Here is a 22,695-nt window from a genome sequence, read left to right on the forward strand (position 1 = left end):
AAGGGGTGGGGGAATGAAATTCTGGGGAACAGAATTATTCGAGTGAAAACAACTGTTGTAGTGCAAAGGACAAAGGCGAGCCGGATCGTTTTTCCAAGCAGCGGGACCTGGCAGGTTGGGTGTTCTTTGGCAGTTAGGAGCTGGAGGCGTTTGGAGAGGAGAGAGGGGCTGGTGACTGACCTCTGTGTGTGCAGTCCCGAATCCAAGTAAGACATGGGACCAGCCTCAGAGAGACGTAAATCAGCTTGTGGCCAGCTGTACCTTCCTTTGCTTTCCAGGACTTTCTATATTTGGCTCACTGGAAAATGAAAACCTGACCTCGGAGCGCCCGTGCTCTGCTGCCTTGTGCTGCTCAGCACTTGTGTCGGGTAACAAAGCGTGAGAGGCAACCTCAGCCGGGACCTGGCAGGACTTCAAGGAGGAGAAAGGAGGTCCTACCTACCCAAATCCCCTCAATAACTCTCAGCCCAAGAGTGAAACTGCACCCCGGTCAGTGGGTTTGTCTTACAGAGATGAAACTGGTTTAAATTGGGTGACATTCCCATCACCTGAAAGCAATCTGTTCCCTGGTGTTGGCACCAACTGCTGGCTGCCCATGGTATTTGGGAAGTCCTGCCTGCCTGCCTTGGGCGTGGGACCTCTACTGAAGGCAGGAGCACATTGTCTCCTACTCTAACCTAGGACACTTGTGCAGCACTGGCATTTGTCTCCTCGCTGGCAAACCTGAGGTGCTGTCCTTAGGAAACGCTTCCTATGTTGGCAGCCGTCTGGTTGCAACCTGCTCTTCGTTCAGGAGGGAGCACTGAGTCATCAAAAACCCCAGTGCTGATGGCTGAACGCTTTGTAGTCTTGCTGAGTTTCCAACATGAGGAACAATGAGGTGGGTGCCTCCAAAGTTCAGTGCCAAGACCCTGGAGATGACACTTGAAGGATTTTGGTGCTGCCTCAGACTGTGTTGTTGCTGTAATGGGTTTCCTTCTGACTTCCCTATGCTCCCACAGAGACCCAAGTTGGGAGCAAAGGTCATCAAAAAGGTTTACTTTTATGGAGGGAAATGAGTTATGTCTTTCTATTGTGAAGTACTAAAGACCGTGTCTCTGCAAGGGTGCCTTCTGCAGCACAGCCCAGCAATGTCATTATCAATCTTTTGGCTTCCACTTTGTTTGAAAAGCTGTGGGTGCTGTGCAAAAATTGACTGTAGCAATTAAATGGAGAGTGAAGCAACATTACACAAATGCTTGTGTTGTTCACAAGAGAAATACGCTGATTCACCCTTTTTTTTTAAGGTTAATTTGAGTTCAGTTTGATCTATGTAGCAATGGAATGATCTCAGTTGTTATTCAATAATAGGGAGCACCATTAAAAAGGTGCTTGAATTTTGGAGAAAGATCCGTATTTTGCTGGATGATCTGGATGTGAAGTTGTCTCTCAGCTCTCCAAACTGTCGTCTCATTTCACAGCAGAGCCTGAAGCTGTTCAGAAGGAGACAGGAGTCTTTCTTCCTCTAGGTATGGGCACAAATATCCCTTAGCAGTGTAGGAGACTGATCCCCTCTGATTTTTGCTGTCTTGTTCTGCAAAGGCAGATGTGGAAGTTCATCCTCCCAATGAGCAGAGATGGATTTTCCTGCCACAGTCCTGCTCCTTCTGGAGAAAGCTGAAGTTGAGGAGCTTTGCTGCTTTTGCTCTTTTGAATTTCAGCCCAGCATGACCAAGATGAACTCAGGGAATGGCAATGGGGGAGATCAGGAGCTCAGTGTAGCCAGCCAGCTTCAAGCAGGTCAGGCCATTGACCCCTGCTATAGGGGCTTTGAGGCACGTGGAGCCTGTTCAGACTTGTTATAAATACTGCAAGGTCCAAGGGTGAGAGCAAACATGTGGAAGGTGGAAGGCTACCTCAGAGGCACTGTGGACCTGGGCAGATTGGTGTTGGGTGAGAAGTTTTGCTTTAATAGAGTAGGTTAGGGACAAGTGACAACCAATCTCTTCCTCATACCTCTGCAGTGGGGACAAGGAGCCAAAAGCCTTCCTTGGTTATGTGTGAGGATATGTAAAACGCGTGTTTGTCCTCTAGTGGCTGTGCAGGGCAAGTTAAGGAAACTTAAACTCAGTCACGGAAGAAGAGGCTACAAGACTGTGGTTCCTTCTTTCCCCGCTCTTCTTCTGCAGCCTTTTGTAGCTGTCCCCCTAAAAAATGGGGATATAACCAGAAAAGTTCTCATCTTTCTTATTACAAGGATGAATTGGTTCATCTGACTTGTAAGATCAGCGTCCAAATGAGGTAATAAAAGTAACCCTCTGATTTTTGTAATATGAGAGTTGGATCAGCAAGTGAGAAGCGAGAATAAACATCGAGCAAATGTAATGAAAAATGACTCATTAGGGACCGGTGCTTATATAGCCCTTGGGGAGGAGAGAGACTCTGAGACGTGGCTGAACTGTATGGTGGAACAAGCTCTTCATGTGTCCTATGCTTTCCTTAACGCTGCTCTAAGTTGTCCTTGTGGCTGTAGGAGATGTTTCTGCAGGAAGGGAGGTGAAGGGAGATGGAATCTGTTTCTATCCTCGTCTCTCCTGTTTCAGGTTACCCTGCAGTAACTCGGAGCTGGCCTGTCCCATTTGCTTGATGCCAGACCCGTTTCGGTGCCCGAGATTTGAAAGCTCAATTGATGGCATTGAGCTTGAAATTTATAGGCCATGGGGCCTATAAAATTTATAGGTCAGGGAGGATGGTGTTGAGTCTGGGGTCAAGGACAAGAAAGTGTGCAGGGCAGGAAGAAAGCTGCCCCCCTCCCCGAGCCCTAACGTGCCAAACCCCTTATTTCTTTCCCATGACGTCTTGCTTGACATCACTACAGCACCCCCTGACCCTGCGGGGAGCCTCGCTGGTGGGAGGGCAGAATGAACCCTGCTTTTATTTCACATGAAATGTTTCTCCTTCTGCCAGCACAGCTTGTTAGTGGGAAAGAGCATACGGCCCTTCTTTTCGGAATTTCCTGAGCCTGATGCTGCCCTCCTGTGTCACAGCACTGAGCCGGGACAAACCCCACCGAAGCTCAGGAGAGCTGCAGTGTGAGGAGACCGTGGCACCGCTGCCCACGCAGGCAGTGTTAGCAGGAAACTGGGCAGCTGCATAAAAACTTCTGCTTATTTTGTTCATCCAGTTTATCTGAATAAACTCCACCGTGGAGCTACAGGCAGCGCGATATTAATCCCAGCTTTTGGCTGGAGGGTGAGTGCAGCACTTGATCTGAGTTGATATAACCCAGTCTTATCTCCTGACACCGCTTTTGAGAAGTTCGTGGCATTTCACTTACAGCTTTAATGCAGGGAGATAACATTACATATCTAGTGTCTGATTGATTCATTGTGTGATTGATAAATGACATGCATATTTTTTGCATGAAAACAGTCCGTGTAATGTGATTCCCTGTGCAGAAGATTCTGAAAGGTTTTAAAGAAAATCTTTGTACTGTGCACAGAGTTTGATCAATACCTTGCTATTTATATGAAATCACCCCATTTATTACCCCATAGCACCTTCGCTACCCTGTGTCTTTTGATTATGAAGCACCGTTACTTGGAGTTTTAATGTAATCATTGTATGAAATGTTTCTGTATCTCCCCTTTCTTCCAAGCAGCTACATGAAATACTGGCAGCTGTCTGGGGTCTTTTATGGGGTTTGTCTTTTCTTTCTCTGACAGACAATAAAACAGTTTCCTGCCATAGTGGAGAAATATTTGGAAAATAGAAAATGTTTCATGGTACTGAGAAATTGGGAGGGAAACCCACGTTGCTTGGCTGTGAGGCTGCTGCTGGTCCTATAGAGTGGAACGTGAGCGGTTGCTTGATATTTCAAGGGCTTTCATGGATTTTCCATGTTGTGTATGTGGCTGACACTAGCAGTTATTTATTTTCTTTCTGTTCTGAACGGGAAGGTGGTTTACCTGATCTCTAATCCTAATGACCCTCTGCAGAATCTGCTTCCCCAGCTCTAGTAATGCATTGAATATAAGGAGTATTTGGGCTGTTTCACAGATAGCTGTATAATAACTGAGTGCTTTCTAGTAGCAATAACAAACTTAAATCAATCCCTGTAAAATTTTTAATTTAATGCTGAGTTTCTGTAGGTCAGTTAATGTAATAAATGTCCCTAAGAATAAAATGCAACTTCCTAACTGATTTTTACAAGGGGGAGCCATGAACCAAAAGTGGGTGGGCAAACTGAATTTTCTGTCAGTGTTCACATCTGAACTTTGCATCTGTCTCATTAGCCTTTTTCTTATCAGCGATGATCACGCTTACGATTAGGACACTCGAGGCAGGTTGGGTACTGGCCTTTCTCTCATTTGGGCAGGCGTCCGTGTTTCAGAATGACAGTTAAAATCCTTTCATTCTCCAGTCTAGTAACTGTTGGATCTTATTTCTTATCACTGTTGGATCGAAGGAGCAATCTGTCCCCTAAGACTGTTCCATGTGTTTGGCAAGTGCTGTAAATCATTTGCCAGAACCACAAAAAGGCTTTAAAGACCTCCTTCTCCGCCATCGCCTCCCGCAAAGTCTTTTAGTTACAAGTTTGACATTTTTAGTCAAATAGATTTAATATTTTCTTAAAATAACTTTGAAATTTTCTGTTTTCCTGTGACATACAACTTAATTTGCCAAGCAAATCCTATGTCTGCATTAGGAAGCGCTTTTGGTGTGTTTAATACCTGGAAACATTGTTGAAGAGAAATACTTTTGTAGACAAAGAGTAGGTTTCAGCGAGGGAGGTGTGTGAGGAGCCCAAGGGATGTCAGTGCTGGGATCCTTTGGTAACCTGTGCCCAAACAAGCAAACTTCCAATTCTCAATCAGAAATTCCAGCAGAGCTTCATGAGCAAAGTGTGAACATAAGAGAAAAATTACTTTGGGTCCTTTTCTTCAGCTTGCTCCGAGGCGAGCCAGGAAAGGACCAAGCTCCTTTTCCAGTCGTGCCGCTCTCTTCTTGCAGCTTTTTCCTTCAGAGTCCAGTGGCGGAGGAGAGCACACGGGGCATCTCTGCCTGCTGGAGCCAGCTGACATGAATCTCTCAGCCAGAGCTGAGGCTCCTCACCTGGTGAGAAGCAGAGATCTCAAAGCCGTTGCGGAGAACAGATGTTACTTTGTCACGACTGAGCTCGCCTCGGGCTGGCCTGGCTCCACGTCCGTAGCACTGCTACATCCCCAGCAGGTGACGAGCAATAAATCGGGCAGAGAAGAATGATGTGATTTTTGAGGGTGGAAGGTTATAACTCCGATGTATTTTTATCAGGTGTTTTAAAGTAATGGTGGGGAATCTGATTTCAGTCTGAGTTCCTTTGTGTGGTTCACTCTGCAGTGAGCTCTTAGCACGGCATTGAAGGATTGCTGGATCCTTTCCACGTCTGACTTCTTTCCCTGGCTCTGACACCTCGGGGTGCCAGTGATGGCAGGCTGCATGGGCTCACAGCAGCAGATGTAAATCTCCAATGTGTAGCGATATCAGAGAAGCTCCCCATGTGTCTCAGAGGGCAGTGACCCAGTAAAACCACTGCTGATCCTTCCCTCGCTGCTGCTCTCAACCAAAGCCTTGATGGTCTGATCATCTGCTGAACACCACCTGCGTTTCAGCTAAACAAGTAGGTTAGTCTGTGCTTTTGTGTCTTCTCTGCTCTGATTCCCCCTCAGAAAATACCTGCTGATGAAACAGTCACTTTTTGCACCCTCTTTTTTGGAAATCCTGTAAAACTGTACGAAAAACCAAGTACCTTTGCAGGAAGAGCATGACCTGCGCTACTTGTGGATTGTCAGAAGCCTTTGGTCCACATTTCTGTCCTCCATGCAACAGCTGATGACATAAACCTTACCTTTTGGTCTACATTGGATCACTGCAATGACATCAGCTATTGCTCCCCACATAATTTATCAATATAACAAAAACTCCTCCATGCACTAATTATCTTGTCCCCTTTGGCCAAGGCCTCTAACATGTAATAAGGATGAAGTCACCCAGGTTCTCTCCGGGCACACAGTTCATCAGATTTTAGTGGACACTTACTGAATGTCTTTTGGCTTTTGAAGCCCCGCAGTTGAGTCTGCGTTGGAGCCTTGCATTCACAGGTGTCATATTGCTATAACAGAGATACCATTCTCCATCAGATTTTGTAAAACTCCCTGTTTAGCTCTGTGTGTTGATGAATGATTAAAAAACTCTTATATTTTGCCAAATAATTTGCTATAAAGAAAGATATGTCCAACAAGTTATGCAATTACCATTATTAATCAGCTTGTGTCTTTACAAGATCAAGGGAATCTTATTTTACACTGGAATTTTTAGCTGATGAGCTGGATTCATGCAGTTTCTTTCCCTCCTCTTTAGAGAGGGATGGAGGGGAGTTAATTCTGCAGTGCTTCAAGAGACCAAATATCCCCTGTTTATTAATTAATAATATCCATCTGGATTATGTCAAATGATTCCCCCTGCATTTCCATGGATTTTTATCCAAAGAAAAAGCATTCTGAGCCCTGTTGTATCAATTTTGAAATCTTTGGAAGCCCGGCTGTTCTTTCCTTGTTTCTAGCACCTACAAGTTACAGGACATGAGGAATGCGAGTGGAGGACAGATGATGGGAGGAGGCTGTGCTTGTGAAATCTTCTTTTGATGTGTGGCAACAACCAAAATAGGGTTCTTGAAAGCCACTACAAGCCAAAAAAAGTCCTCTGACACTGAACATCTCAAGAAGATGAAAACCTTCCTCCCGTTTCCATTGTCCCTGGCCTGAGCTTTTGATCTGACGCAAGAAATGTGGTATGTGTCTGAAGTTTAGAAAGTTTATGCTGGCAAATAGAAAAGGGGGAGGTGGGCTGAGTAAGCTGGGACTGAGCTTCAGGCACATAACACTGATGTCCCTGCCGAGGGCCCTACGCATGTGCGGGCCCCACGGTGAGGAGCCAGGCTGTGAGCCACGGGCGAAGAGCCAGCGCCAGATCCTGTACAGAGGTGAGCCCGGCGGCTCTGCGGGACCCAAAAGGCCCAGGGGTGAGTTTTTCAGGCAATAACCTCTGCCGCTGGCATGGCCTGCGAGCTCCTTGGCCAGTGCAGTGTGTCATCCCTCCTGCATTCTCTTTGCGTTCTCATGCCGTCTCCTACTTGGGCCCGTCTCCCGCTGCGGGGCTGGCAGGAGACATGGCCCCAGCTCAGCTCTTCCCAGCGTTCTGACCCAGTTCAGCTGCGTCTGAGAGGTGGGGTCTGGAAACCAGAGACAAGCCCTCATGCTGGTGGGACCTCCGTTGCCAGAGGCTCCAGTTCAGTGTGTCCATTTAGGCTCACATGTGACTTTTTGCTTCCATTTGTGCAAAAAGACAAAAGCCCGAGTGTTTTGCTGAGTTGAGGCCATCCTTCACCTTGTGCGAACTGGGGAGGAAAAGCCTTTGTGTCTTCTGCAGGGATCTGCCCTCCTGACACCACAGGCAACAACCACAAGTGCTGCCCTTCAGGTAGTTCTCTGTACCTGCTCTAGTTGATTGGGTGACTAACATTACCCATGGCATCAAGACATATTTCATTTACGTGGTGGCATTAGGATGCCTCTATTTTCCATTTTTTTCCTAAGAAGCTGTGCGTTGGAAGTCGTGAGAATAACAGAAATGGGTACTATTTTCCATGAGGATTTCCCATCCAAGCCACGTGTTCTTCTTCAGCTGGTGTTAGCCCCTTCTCTACTTCAACCTTATTGACTAGAAAATACCAAGACTTTAATACTGAGACTTTAATACATTGCACATTTTGCTAATTTGCTTCCTGGCTGTGGGCCTCTGTGGTATCATTTTCCAACAGTTTACTCAGAGGGCTAGAAACTTTCTTTTTTTGTTTAATGAAAGTGGGAATTCTCATTGAGTCCCTTGACTACGGCAATGGCAGCCTTAAGAAAAACAGAATGTGACAGAAAATAGATGAATGGCTCCAGTGCTCTTGCAATAATGTGTAAGGACCCTGTTTATGCTATGTGCTGCGCTAGCTTAGGAGAGGACACTCCTTGTTGAAAGAACTGTGTATAGTTTGAGGTTTTGAGTGTGACTAAATCCCTCGTGCCTTTCCTTCTTTAGTTTGGCTCCGTGGATCTCAGGGATGTGAGAGTTCTCTTCTTTCTACTTTATTTCTTTTGGGCACTTCTTCAGTCCTAATCATAAAAACTAGAATTTCTCAGCAATTTCAAGTCTGGAGACTTCCTGACCTCTATCATTTTGTGCCCAGGGAAAATAAACTCGTTACCATGGTTCGAGCCTTAATGACTGCTAAGTATATATAGTCAATTTATAAAAGAGCATACGGGATTATTTTGTGCATGCTTTTAAATCTTTTACAGCGTTTATCAGCAGAGCGCTCATTTAAAACATGTTGTTTTAATGAAAAGGATACCGTTGCCACTGTTTTGTGTTGATTATGTGGTAACACATTTTTATTATCACCCATAAAAATGATTTGGAGCTGTTCCACTCCAGATGCAACCTTCGGCAGGGCTGTGCTAGCGCCGCTTACACCGCCGGGGAGGGCCCCTGCCCCCTGCGGTTTGCTGGTCTCCGACCATCGCTGCTATTGATTTAATAGTACCTCTTCCCACCGCACTCTGGGCTGTGGCAAAATACTGTCCGAGACAGCCCTTATCGGTCCCTTCCTCGCAGCAGGAGCATCCCAGCTCTGCCCTGGCTCCAGCCCCTGTAATTTCCCACCTCCCGGATTAGTTTTGCCTCTGTTGCCGAGTGCCCCTTGGCAACAGCCAGGTGTTCTGCTGGGGAAGTAAGAGGATAATCTAATAATATAAAATGATTCAGAAAAAGATCTTCAATGTACACTTGAGTCCCATGGCAAAGGGAATTAAGCACAATTATGGTCAGGCACGTGTTTGTTGAATTGATAGTGTGTGTCCTTGAAAGTCCTGACAAGTCACTGGGTAAAAGCACAGAACTGCTCGAGACAGACTGAACCAGTTCCTTCCTTGCCTGGCATCAGAGAAGCCTGTTGAGTAAAAGCATTGTGATCTGATTCCTTTTTGCTTTCTTATTACTCAGAAAGCAAGATTCTGGATCCGCGAATAAAGATCCTTGCAATAAAGGAAGAATTTTGCTTGTTTGCAACAGCTGAGGTTCAGTTCCCTTGCACTTAACCCAGCTCCCAGTTCAATTAGTTTCTGATTCGCCCCTGTCAGGCCAGTGCATTCTGCAGGAAGTTCATCATTTCTGGCGCTGCTGCAGTACTGGCTCTCACCGTGTCTTGTAATAAATAAGTGATAAACCTTGTAATAATTGCAAGTTAAAAACAAACAAGCGGAGCCAAGTCACTCTCATTTATAATTGCAGTGTGACTTCATTATGTAAAGACAACGCAGCATGTAAAAGCTGAAACTTCTAGGGATTTAGTGGAAAGTTTGAGCCTTATTCTCTTTTATTTCTCTTATCCCTAAATCAGTATTTGAGTAGGTGGTTTCCAAACAGGAAGAGACAGTGCTGTAAAACCACGGTGTTCTACCTCTCGAACAATTTCGCCGTGTAGCTTTGTGCTTAGAAAGCAGGCTTTGCTGGAGACGCGGGATGCTTGGCTCAAAACTCTTGTTCTGGAAACCTCAGCCCTGCTCCTGCCTGATGGGCATCCTGCCTCCGTCCTGAGCAGGGATGGCTCCGGCTGCCAGGCGAGTGGCAGGGTCACTCTGTGTCCCAGCCATGGCTAATGCCGACCCTCTGGCTGCCCCACCGGGAAGGCGGGTGCTGCACTTGACCTCTGTTTAGCTTCTGACCAGCATTTGGGGTAAAATCCGTTTTTGCAGAGCACGTGGGCTCGGCATTCCAGGCCAATGCTCCCGATGGGTTAGGCTTTTTCAAAAGACATCTGTAGACTGTTTGGTTATGGCACCTTCCTTAGTGCCTGGAAGGTAAGGGGATGAAGCATTTAGCTGAAAATAGAAAATTAATTTTAAAAAAATCCTAATTTTGTAAAAACTTTAATTAAAAATCTTGATTGTAAAGTGCAATAAACCCCCTGGGCTTCACTTTAATGGAGTGTGTCAGTGGGCAGAGTCTACCTGGGTCCTCCATCCCTCTGCTTCTTGTGGATGTTTAGGCTTTTTGCAGCCGTGTTAAAGACTGACTTCCAGTTTCATGGGGGCCACCAGTGGCCGGGGGAGCACAGCTTGATGAACAGCAGCCGAAACCATACAGGGAAAACGGGGTCAGTTTGCCAAGGAGCTTAGGTTGTAAACGGCCCAAATAGCTCAGGGACGCACATTGGGATGTGGAGTTACTTGAAGGTAACGTGTTTACAAGGCATAGAAACAGTTGCGAGTTTTAATAATATCCTATTACTTTTAAGTAGAGCTCTTTGAGGAAATTGCCTGCCTTTTTTTTTTATTATTATTTTCTCCAAAATTACAGCACTTCAGCTCTTTCAAAGCTTCATATTCTCCATCATCTTTAATTTGGTCAGCATTTGTGCTTTGACTTACAACCAGTACTTGTCCTGAGGCACCCCAGTTTGTTGCCCTGGGCACCCAGGGTACAGCCCTTCGCCTTGGACCAGGTCTCAGTAATTTCTGACCTTATGACTCTGGATCTGAACGCGTAACCGAGCAGTGAAATGCTGTGTCCCCTAACACCAGTTCCTGTCCCTGGTTTCATGTTTCTCACTAAGGAGACAATCCCATGTGAGGCTGAGTCCCTCAGGAAGCAGAGAAGCCCTCTCCAAGGAGGGCATGTGCAACTTAACACAGCAGCTTCCTACACTAATTACTGCCACTTTCCAGAAAACTAATAGAGCTTTTAACACCAAAACCCTGCAGTCTGTGATGCAGAGTTATTCACAGCTACTGCTGGCAAGGAGAGGAGTTTTAAGAACTCTTCAGGATTGAGACCGTGTATGAAACCATCCTGCTGACCTTGTTTCCCTTCCCCACGTCCCCTCTCTAGATCCTTCTGCTCGAGGCTGCGGAGCGAAGCCCACCACTGGAGAACAACCTGCCGATCACTGGGACGACAGCCACGTGGTACGATGATTTGCTGCCAGATGCCTTTCCCCTGCTGAATCCCGGGACTGTCCTGAGAAAAACAGTGGGATCCGTTGGTAAGACCTTCCTGCTCTTCACCAAATTGCCTGCCCTACTCACGCCATTCCTGCAGGGTAACTAAAAAGGAGGCCGTGTCAGTCTGCTGTAGTGTTGGAAGCTGCAGGGGAGAGGGCTTGGAGGGAAACACCTGCAACTCCTTCCCTCTGCTCTGTAAAGGAGAAGAGGGTTAGGATTTTCAGGTGGACAATTCCTCTCTTTTGTTTGCTGCCGTGTGTTTGATCCATCGGGGAGCCGTCGGTGGGAGCGGCTGCGCTCGGGCTGACGAGTGACGGGCAGGCGGCCTTGTGTGGCTCGAGTGGCTCCGTGTCTGCTCGTTGCTTTGCACACTCAGCAGCGACACCGTAGCTTTGGTAGTGAGCAAACACTCGCTGCAAGTTGGGATTGTGCTCAGCAGGAAAACCACCCTGTGGAGAGGCATTTTGAGAGCTTTCAGTCTCTTTTAGGGTCAGAATTGGTGTTAGAGACAGGATTCCTGCAAACCAGGGGCTGTTCACTCCAAAGGTTTAATGTTGCCTCTTGTCCCTCCCTCTCTGCTGAGCTGTGAATGCAGAGGTGGTCACACGCCAACACACATGCGGACTCAGGGTTGAGGAAGGAATTCAGTCTTCTCTGATTCCACCTCAGACCATCCTTTCGGTGCAGCAATCTGGGCGCCATTTCCTCAGGGCCCCTTCCCACTGCCCATGCAGGGATGAGGGTCACCCCTTCCCAAAGAGAGGGGCATGTGGCTTTTCTCTCTGTGTCTCTGCCCCTCCTTGAGTTAAGTCAGTGCTGAGCAGGCATGTTCCTGGAAGAAAGCAGCTGGGCTCAGAAACTAACATATTAAGCTCCATTTTGCCAGCCTTACTGGCCCGTTGCTAGCCTTGATTTCTGTTGGCACAAGCATCTACTGAGAGCTGACTTCTGGTCTCGGTACAGTTAGATTTCTGTTGACCTCGGTAGGGCCACTCTGCCTGTGTGTTTCAGTGTACACGTTTTAAGTCCAAAAACTGTGGATTTTAAGGCCTGGATAGATTGAAACATTCCTGAGGAAGCTCCAGAGAGCCATTGGGATCACAGGGGGGCAATTCATACTTGCCTACTGAGCGCCGAATGCCGTGTTTCCCTGTCTGGGAGCGGAGCGGGGAGGTAGAGGACTGGGGTAGGGGTAATTCTTGGTTTTATTAGGAGAAAAAACTTTCCCATGAATAGCTACATCAGTTGCACTCTGCATTATATTTTTTAAATTTACCATAAACACAATGGGCTGTTTTATGATCCCTCTTGTGGCATGAAAAAAAAATACACTTATAAGAAAATCTCCCTCTGAGCCCACTTGGCTAGACAGATCCCCACGCATTGAATTTCCTTGACCTTGGCATTCTCATTTCAAGATCCCCGCGCTCCGCTTCCAAAGCCCCGTCTGTCAGTTGCTTTGCTTGCTCCCAGAGCAGTTCTTTAGTTCTTTATCCTCTATAGGGCCTGCTTTGCTTTTTTCTTCTTTTTTTCTTTTTTTCTTTTTTTTTTTTTTTTTGGGTCAGAGCAGTTTATTATGGCAACCCTTCATGACTGCAGCAGACTTGGAGCAACCAACATAGACCAGATGTCGTCCATGTTTATAATTTGACAGGATGCCACTACATGGAGGGAGGTTCTCTAACAATATGTTCCGCAAAGTATTTTCAGAACCACAGTTCCAGCTGCCAGGAACTGAATTAAAGCAGTTTCCCCCAGTGTCCATTATATGCTCATTCTACCTTCTCCATGTCATTTATTTTTGCTGTTGCAGTATCTCTGCACCTGCACTTTATTGTGCTAAAGTCAATCCAGCAAAAGTACTGATGACACTGTCCCTTCCACTCAAAGTCCCCTCCTCTCAGAGGCTCCATTAACATATTATAACTCCTCTTTCTCAGCAAGGAGCAGCAAATGCCGCTCTCCCAGGCCTTTGGCAGCGCTGCGGAGCAGAACCAATCTCCTGTAGCACAGGCATCAGGCTGACTCCATGGTCCGGTACCCGCACCACCCACCCCTGTGTAAATCCAGGCAGTAGCTAGTGTTCACCTCCAAAAAGCAGGTGATGATGTTGTCTGAGCTGTGGTGAGTCCATCTCATCAGGAGACAGCCGGGTTGTGTGTGCACGTGTTATAGCCCTGCCCGCCTGTACTCCTCGCTCACTGGTACCCTTTATTTCTCTAGCCTTGGTTTATTTAACCTAGCGTGGAATAACAAATCTAGCATAATAACTAGGAACCAGGCATGCACTGTGGACCATTTCAGGTCAGGACAGTGTCTTTCAGTAATTAGAAGTAATCAGTTAAGTTGTTCATTGACATGTGATTGGCTGCTCGAGCCCCTACCAGAGCTCTGGGGGCTTCAAATGCTTGCTTTGCTAAGGAGCTGTGGGAATGTTTCATGGATCTGGGTCCACATTTGGCTTCCTTTCTCCTCCCCTACACGTTTCAATCTACAATTCAAAGCCAGCCAAAAAAACACACTGTGGATTTTGATGAGATGTAGGGAATTTCACGCAGTTGGTTTAGGATGGTGGGGGACTACCCATTTTGCATGATTTCAACACCAAGCTGTGACTTGCTGCTCAAAGCTGGCCCCAGGTTCACTTTACAGAGATTGCAGACCCCAGGAGATCTTTCAACAAGTGTGATATTAGAGTCAGTGCAAGTCAGATTTGAGTGTCCTGAGTGATTTGGGGTTATGGAAAGCCCAGCCTCTCTCCCCCAGAGGTGCTTCTTGTGAAATACTGCCTACTTTGCCCTGATTGTAGTCTCTCAGCCAAGGCAAATCCAAATCCTAGCTTGCATGCCACAAGGTTTCTAAAGCAGATGGACAAAGGGCAAGATGTTGGTGCCTAACACAAGGATGGTTGGTATGGAGTAGATGCTTTGAGTGGTGGGAGTGTTTCTGGATGACCTTACAGCGCTGGGCTGGCTGACGCCTCCGCAGGCTGAGGTCAGGGAAACTCGCTACTGTTTATTAGAGTGGTTATTTCTTCTGTGAGTGACAGGGCTGAGAACAGACAATCATTTAAAAGCAATCAGAGCTGTTGAGACAGCTGCACCGCTGGCCTTTCTGATCAGCTTGTTAATCAACAGGATACATTTTACTGAGTATTAAGAAAATATATATACTCTGGCTGAGCCAGTTGGCAGCGAGAGACCTAATTTTTCATATCTTTTTTCCTTTTTTTTTTTTTTTTTAAAACCCTGACCCTCTTAACTAGAACCCAAAGGACACAGAGGTGCAGAGGAGCAGCTAATTCCACAGGGTAAGTCAATGGTTTCTGGTGTTTCCTCTTTAAAAGCACAAAATGTTGCTGTGCCCACTCCTGTACGTGATATGGCCAAAAAGCAGAAGGGTCCTGTGGCCTGGAGTCCTCGGTGATTTGGAACCTCCCAGATACAGGAGGGTTTCGTCTTTGGGTTTTATCTGATCGTGGGCTGCTCTGGTTAGGGAGGTGAAACACCAGTTTGTTCATCTGTGAGACATTCTGTTCCCCCAGCACACAAAGGATGGAAAGCGCTGCTCGGTGGAGAGGCAGTTCACGTGGCCACAGCCAGCCGGGCATGTGCCCAGAGATGGCAGAAAACACCGTTCTTGTCTGATTGGTATCGCCTGCCAGGGGCACGGGGAGCTGCTGGGGGTGGTCAGGGCATCGTGCTGAGCTCCGTACAAACAGAGAATACCCTGCTCCTGTGCAACGAGGTTGGGGAAGGAAAGGGAGCAGATGGTGTGTTGCAGGTTAATGACAGGGCCAGGAAGAAAATCCAGGTCTCTGGATGTCTGATTTGGTCTCCAGCCGTGGAATACTCACCCTCTGCCTTTTTTTTTTTCCTCATGGCCTTTTTTTCATATTCTTGGAGGATAAATACTTGCCATGGGCTTCAGCTCTCTGCAGCAGAGCTGATTTATGCCGGTTGAAGATTTGGCCTATTCATTTCCCTCCCCCTTCCTCCCTGAATCCTTCCCTCTTTCTTTTCCCTTTTGCACTTGTCTCTTTTAAGCTGGTAACACCATTTGTCACCAGTATGAGCATTTGCCTGACACGTTACTCAGTGCTGCTTCTCCTGGTCTTCCCTTTAGCGCTTTCCACCTTCAGGGCAGTAAGTGCCAGTTTCTTTAAAGCTCAGCTGCAGCGGCGTGATTGAGGATGCCGCCAGCAAATGATTGCTCCTGGTCCGCAGAAGTTCACGGGATTGAGTTATAGAGGTTGAACTGAAGGATTGAGGCTGATTTATACAAGCAAGGAGATGTTTTGACCCGCACTGAGCAGCACAGTGTGTTGCGCTTGCAAAAGAGTGTTTCTGCTGTTTTTCCCTCTGCACTGGAAAGAATTTGCTGCAGTAAAGTTTTGGGTGTGATGGGGGCTTTGGTAGGGGGGAGAAGCTGCTTGCAATGCTGTGAACTAGTGCCCTTGCTCTCAGAAATGGGCTCCTGATCACCCACCTGAGCTTGCCAAGGACAGCATCCACCCTCAGGGGAGGTTTTAGTCCAGATTCATTAAAGGAGCCTCTCTATTCTGCAGGTTGTGTCCTGTGGGTAAGCAAATTGATCCAGATTAAAACCTTGCCTTAATTACTTTTTCAATACTCAAATCAGATCTTTATTGATGACTGAATAGAACGAAAGTACAGGCACACACTCCCACACAAAGCTTTTGAAAATTCCCATTTCTTCAGTCTGCCCAGGTTCACCATGCGTTAGAGATGGATAGATTCCATTTTTGTAAGAAAAACATAATTTGAACATCTCTCCAGAATGGCAAAAAAAAAGAAGAGAGGAAGGATTATCTTTCCAGGGGGTCTAATATTGGGGGATTATTGCTTTTTTTTTCTGAGAAATGCAGAGTTTGGATGAATGTCTGGGGAGACAAGGTTTTGTGTCCCATGTGGGCGGTCCCACACCTAGAGTGGGAACTGGATCCAAATGTGGGAGCTGCCTTGGTTTCTATTATGTAGCCCTGTTCCCCTTGGTACCAGCTGTGAAGTTGTTCGTTGGCCACCTTGTTTCCCTTTTTTCTTCTCTCCCTTTATTCCCATCCATTCTTCTCCACCCCCTACATGCAGCAGGTTCTCCTGGCACTGCTCCTGGGGGGTCCGGTACCTCTGCTGGTACCAGGGAAAGGGACTGGACGTAAGAGTTTATCAAAGCTCAACGTGCGCTCTGCGGGGTTATGGGCATACGTAACACACAGACTGAAACTTGTAATCTGAGTGCGCTGGACTTTGGACTCAGCTCTTCCTCTGGCTTTGGAGCCTGCATCTGCCACTGCTTTCAAATACTCACAGCCCTTTGGTAGCCCAGAAACCAGGGACCTCTGACTCTCTTGGCTCTGGCAGTTAATGCCTTTATTGTAACCATTAACCACCTAATCTGAGTAGACAGACAACTCACCCACCTCTCTAAGGTATTAAAGGCTTCACTGGTGTTTGCACAGTATTTATCTTTCCAAAGCAGCTACTACTTCTGTGAGCCAAAGAGCCAAAAACACACACTGTTTTTTCTGAAAAACACTATAAAATTGCCAAGTGTTGTTATTGCTTTGATAGTCTAAAGAAAACAACCTTAAGATTTTATTTAGTGTCATCAGAAATAGTCGCTTTCAGTTTACAAGTGCTGTCTGCACCTTTCCTGGGTTTACCGGGGGTCTGAGGGCACTTGCCAAGAAGCATCCTGCTGGGCTGTAATTATTGTGTTACTGGTATTTCCAGATGGGTTTGCTCAGCACCCTGTTCATCGATATAAATTAGTACATCTCGTTACTTCAAAAGTGTGGGTGCGTTAATTTCAATTTGGGATGAAAAATGCTTGTGCACAGCATGGTACCCTTGTTAGATGAATGAAACCAGCGGAAAACAGGGAAACATCTTTGATGCAGAATCTCTGGGTGGTGTATATAGATCAGCCGGAGCAAGTGGGAGACAGGGTTTGATTTGCTTTTACAAATGTGTTTTGTGTGTTTTGATACCTCGGGACTACCGTGGAGCTGACTGGTGTGTCTGGATGAAGCTAGAGGGACCAGCCAGACCCTGCCAGAGCCACTCAGACCTCGGGAAGGGGACAGTGTGGGCTCAGTTTAGCTTTGACCAGCACATCCCCTTTGGAGGTGAACATCCTGCTGGCTTTTTGGGGTGGGCCTTGTGCCTGGGGATGTGCTTGTGTCTTTAAAGGCTGGAGGTAAAAGAGAAGAAGGAAGGTCCAGCCTGGCTCTTTTCCCCTAAATACCAGCCAACTCTTGCCACCAGTACCAACTCGTCTGTGCAAAGCTGCGTTTCTCCCCCTTGCATCTTTGAGTCACTCTCCTCTGGTTTCTAGGTTGCTAAAACCTTCTGACCTCAACAGTGTCCTAACCTCCAACTAATTTCCTTTCTGAATAATTTCAGGGCTGCCAGGACAGGTTGGTCCTCCAGGCCCTGTTGGACCAACTGGTCTTCCAGGACCACCAGGGCCAAAAGGAGAGAAAGGACAACCCGGTGAGAGGGGACCAGCAGGGCCACCAGGTAAGTCCTGGAGGAGGGCAGCGCTACCGAGATAGGAGATACTTCACTTTATACAAATTATATGTGACAACAGATCATAAAAAGCTGGACACACACGATGTTGAGCATCTTCAGTTGGTATTGAATCCATTCCAGCGAGTCCCCTGGGCACTGAAATGAGCCAGCAGCTCTCAGAGCCGGCAACCACCTGCACGAGCAATGACAGTCCCTGGGATTTCCCGTGGAGCTGGAGAGAGCTTGGCCCAGAAAGCTGCAGAGCAGGATCACGTTTCCCCATCCTGCTCAGGAGCTGGAAAAAACAGTCTCTGATCTGTCAGCCTTTGAGAAGAGCGTTTGTTCCCTGTTTAACCCTCTCGCTGTGTCCCTGTTTTAACTCCTTTTTTTCTCCACCATTTGTGTCAAGCTGTCAGATGCCAGGATGTCAAACTAACGATGCTTTTGTATGTTAAGGGAAAAGGTTATGAGGCCATTCTTTCAGAGTACACTCCATTCCTGAGCTGGGAAACTTTCTTCATCCCGAAAATGTTCCTAAACCTTTTGATGAAGGCGATACTACACAGTAGGTGCCAGACCTCAGGCTCTGTGCTTTCTATGTGTCTGAAAGGCTGTGCCTTGTAAATCCGAGCTCAGGAAAGATTTGAAACATGGAGCGTGCCTTAAATGTGAGAGCAGACCTGAACTTTTTTTGGCATTTTCTTCCAACCTGTCAATGGCTAAAGTCTGGCCAAGGATGTGTCTGCCTTTTGATTTCTAAGTTTGCAATGAGAGCCTTCCAGCCCCACAGGAAGCAGAATCCATGTGCTGCTGGACTGAACGGGTTTCCGTTGTTCTTTCTGTGCCTTCCTGGCAGAAGGTGACATCCAGGTGTACGTGGAGGGGAAGAGAAAGAGCAGCACTTGATTTCGTGTTGTGCTGCTTTTAGTTTCTTGCTCAGCCTCAAGGATGGGGGAGATTTTACTCTTTCAGGAATTAAGCTGCTCGGCACCTTTGAGCCACATAGGGCTGTCTGCTTTGCAGGGGAAGATGCTAAAAGAAAATAATGGAAAATTGTGAAGCTGTTTCTATTTCCCCCTAAACCCCAAATTCCCACGATTACAGTTCAGGACAGAAATCCTTTGCCTTCTTACTGCCTTTTCACATGGTAGCATCATCGGCATATCTTCAAATGCACTAACACGTTCTCTCCTGCCTCTGCACAGGGTTGTTGGGACCTCAAGGACCAAGAGGACTTCCAGGAGAAACTGGGATCCCAGGTCCCCCAGGTCCTCCAGGGCCACCAGCCACGCCAAGCCTCCCTCTTACTTTCCAACAAGGGGTTCTCTACTCACTCCAGCCCACAGCTGAAAAAGAAAGTAAGTTTCCTCCTCGGTTCTCATGCTTTTTCTGGTACATCTGCAGAGTAGGCAGGCACAGAGCAGCTCAGCTCTTCCTCCCACCTCCAACCAGGCTCTACCAGGGCCCTGCCTTCCCTGGAAGCAGCTGGACAAGCTGCCTCCGTTGTGTGGGTCTCTTGGAAGTTCCTGTTCAAGAAGAAGAACATGAGTTAGAAGCTGGAAGGGTTCACCTCTACGAAATGAGGAACTAAGTCACTGCTCTTCTAAAACCAGTGAGAACAGGGTTTGGGGATTTGCAGTTGTTCTCTGTGCCTGGTTTTCTGGGTTCATTGTAGCTTTGGGCAGGAAACTTGGTGTCCTTTAAGCTTCCATCATGAGTAGCTGCTGTGAAGCGGGTCTCTAGTGAAATGACAGAGCTCAGGCAGCATCACATGAGAGACAAGCGCGCAGAGGAATACAGCAGTGTGGCCGATCAGCTGCTGGTGCAATGAAACTGTGCTGTTGAGAGACCTCTTGGTGCCGCTGTTGCAGTGTTTCGGTGCTCAGGGCTGCTCAGAAATGAGTAAGTACCAAAGGTTTGCAACTCTGAAATTATATAACATAACAAGGACATCTGTGAAATGAGTCTCTTTTCCTGCCCCCGCAGATGCGTCTTCCACCTGCGTTTCTGGTGCATCAACATTATCCCACATCCATGCGAAACACAGAATTATGGACTCAAAAAGTCCAGACCAAGACTGTAATTTATCCCTTCCCTGTAACTGGAGGGTCAGGGTTCTTTGAGCTCATGGTGTTTTAAAAATATATTTATTTGATTTGTGCTGTGCGTGACAAGAATAGGCTTTCTAGGAAAGGCACATCATGCACTTTTATCTGAGTGCTTTCAGGTTTGGGCTTGATTCTTCTGGTCCAATCTTGCATAGCTGGTGTCTAACGATGATAAAGCAGAGCTCAGCTGTATCTGTATGTGGCCTGCAAGCCTCTGCAGCCCCGGCTCTGTCGGGTCTCCCATCTCCTCTTCCCCAGCTCTTCTGCTCACATCCAGCTTCAGAGCTCAGTTGTATTAGTTACAGTCAAGGATCAGTAAGTCTCCCTGTGTCTGACGGTTTTCTAAAGCTCTCCTTTCCCTTCCACCCACTCCGCTCTCCAGATTCCTTTTCCCAAAAGTGAACAGATGTATTTTCAATTTGGGAAGAATTTTAACAGCTCAATTTCATATTCAGTTACTTAGAGCGTACGGGCAGGATGAAATTAATTGTGGTTCAATACTAAGATTCTTACAAAATGTAGATTGAGCTGCTGCGTTCATGAGCCTTATAACAAGCAAGTTTTGCATTACAGTCCCCTCACTGCCTTACGGCATCACACCAAATGGAGACATTCTGCATTTAACCTTTTATTCCAAAGGATCCTTAAGGATGGGTTGGGTACTGCTGCTGCCCCCTCCCTCCAACCACCTTTTAAATTAAACTCTTTCTTGCAAAGTAGTGGAGAAATTAAAAAGTGTATAAAGGCATTGATTACACGGGCTTCCCAGCTGATGTGTGAGAAGGGTGAACTCTGTATTGTGCCGAAATGGGAAGCAGACAAATGAGAGGATAAATATCTGTATTAACTCTGCCCATGCTGGGCAGCAGGAGGCTCCCACGTGGACTTGGGGCCCATGTGTAAATGGTGACTGTTACGTTCTTGGGACAGTCCTGAACCTCTCCCCATATCTGTGGTGGGTTTCATGGTCTGCAGAAGGAGTAGCCAAAATTTTATGACAATTTTTCTCATTTTAAAAACTTTTCTTAATACAAGTCTTACTGTAAGCATAAATGATAAATGCTAATGATAAATGGCAATATCAGGACCATTTTCTTAGAAAACTTACCATTTTGATTATGTGATGGCTGACTTTGCCTACCACATGCTGGTGGAAAGCTGATCCTCTACAACCAATAAAACAGCCTTGTAAATTCTGGGTAGATTTTTTTAAAAATAATTTATTTATTTTGAATGGAGCACATCTGAAAACTATAAACACAAGATTCCAGCTGCTGACAGCAGAGGGAAGCACATTCCTGGTAATGGGCATGTGCACCCATGGAGATGTCAGAAAGCTGTATCAGATTATTATTAGTAGTACAGCGTTTGGTTCCGCCTGAACATGGTTAATGCATGGTCTTTATTAGTTGCAACAAGTTCCTGTTGGCAATGTTTATCAGCAGGCAGAAGCCAAAAATGGGGAGACAAATATTTTCTCACAGTTTCACTGTGCTGTGGGTAAAGAAATTGGGCCCAGTTGTCTCCTTCCAGATCAGGTAGCAGAAAGAAATTAAGACAGGATTACTTCATTTCCATCCTGTCTCAACAAATCAAGTCTATAACGGGGGAATTTATCCCTCGGAAACATTAGATGTAGGCCAGAAGCTAAACTGCTGTGCCCTGCCGTACCCCGCTGCCGAGGCTGCTGCTACGAGGATCCCTTGCTCTCTCTGCCACTTAAAAGTGAGTGGGTGAGGTATGTGTCTAGAGTCAGCTCCGTCCTCTTCCTCATGCTAAAGCTAAGACAGTTTTTAGGGAAAAGAGAAAAGAACACAACTTTCACTCTTGAGGGCTGTGGTTTCTTACATCTCAAAGATTTCAGTTTGCAAAGGGCACGAGACATAACGTTAACCTATTTTGCAGGGAGAGCGAGGGAAACCGAGGCACAGCAGATGTGGCTGTGTGCCCAGCATGTCATTGGTGAAAAGAGCATAGAACAGAGAGTTGCAAAGTGACATTGCAGTGCCTGCTGCCACGCGTAGCCCTTCCCGAGGAAGGGAGAACAGAGCAGAGGAAGTGAAGGGGAAGGAGGAGAGGCAGGGAACGGCCTTTGAGTTAGAAAACCATACCTATTGCTTGCAAAGCTGAGATGCCTGTGCCCCTGAGATGCCTTGCTGCTCTGGCTGGGCAAGTTTCACAGCCTCATTCAGGGCAGTTCTGTGCTCTTACAGGTTTCCCCTTTGCAGGATGTTTGTGCTCTCCCAGAGAACGAAGGTGCTCGTACCTGCCCAGGTCAGACTGGTTGTGCTCTTCCTCTTGGCTTGGCTAGGAGCTGGAAAACAAAATCCAGCCCTTGAGCTCAGCAGAGCCTGGGTCAGCGCAGGAGATGGCTGAGAAGGGATGATTCCTGCCACCATTTTTTGCTGGAGCTATTTTGTGGCTGCTGTAACAGCCTCCAGCTGCAATGAGCCCCAGAATGTCCCCTTGTTTATAAGGAGAAGGGAGTTTATAAGGAGATATGGGTTCTTCCTGCTGCTTTATGGGAATATGAAGAGACTCCCTTAAAAAATGTGAGGGTTGTTTTTTAACACATTTCAATCCCATTTCATTCAGAGTATGTTTCATTCAGAGCTCGTCCTGGAAGGAATCCTTGATCTGAGGGAGTTTTGCCTGGCTGGGCAGCGAGGATGGAGCCGCTCTAGATTTCCTGCATGTCCACACTCCTGCGCTGCAGAGGCCAAGTCAGGAGCTACTCAGCTCAAGGGCTGTTGAGCAGAGCTCTCTTCTGTGTCACAATTATGGAATCACCTTTCATAAATAACTTTGAGTCAAATGTCAGGATTTATGGGAGTAACTCTGTCATCATAATAACGTACCATTTAGCTGGAATGGTTTGTAACCCAAATCTTTATCCCTGGCTTACCTCCAGCAGTAATTAAATCCTGGTTGTTTGCAGCCCATCCTCTCCCCCTCTCAGTGGATGTGCGTTTGATTTGTTGA

General features: G+C 46.8%; 1 protein-coding gene across 1 annotated transcript in view; it reads left to right on the forward strand.

The window, feature by feature from the left end:
• COL26A1 (collagen type XXVI alpha 1 chain) overlaps nucleotides 1-22,695 on the forward strand; it is a 170,756-nt gene that overhangs the window by 133,040 nt on the left and 15,021 nt on the right. The window contains 4 exon segments of the mRNA XM_074160721.1: nucleotides 10,957-11,110; nucleotides 14,335-14,379; nucleotides 17,495-17,611; nucleotides 18,811-18,963. Coding sequence (XP_074016822.1) covers nucleotides 10,957-11,110; nucleotides 14,335-14,379; nucleotides 17,495-17,611; nucleotides 18,811-18,963 — 469 coding nt within the window.

The sequence above is a fragment of the Numenius arquata genome, chromosome 18 (assembly GCF_964106895.1).
Source record: "Numenius arquata chromosome 18, bNumArq3.hap1.1, whole genome shotgun sequence".
Lineage (NCBI taxonomy): Eukaryota > Metazoa > Chordata > Aves > Charadriiformes > Scolopacidae > Numenius > Numenius arquata.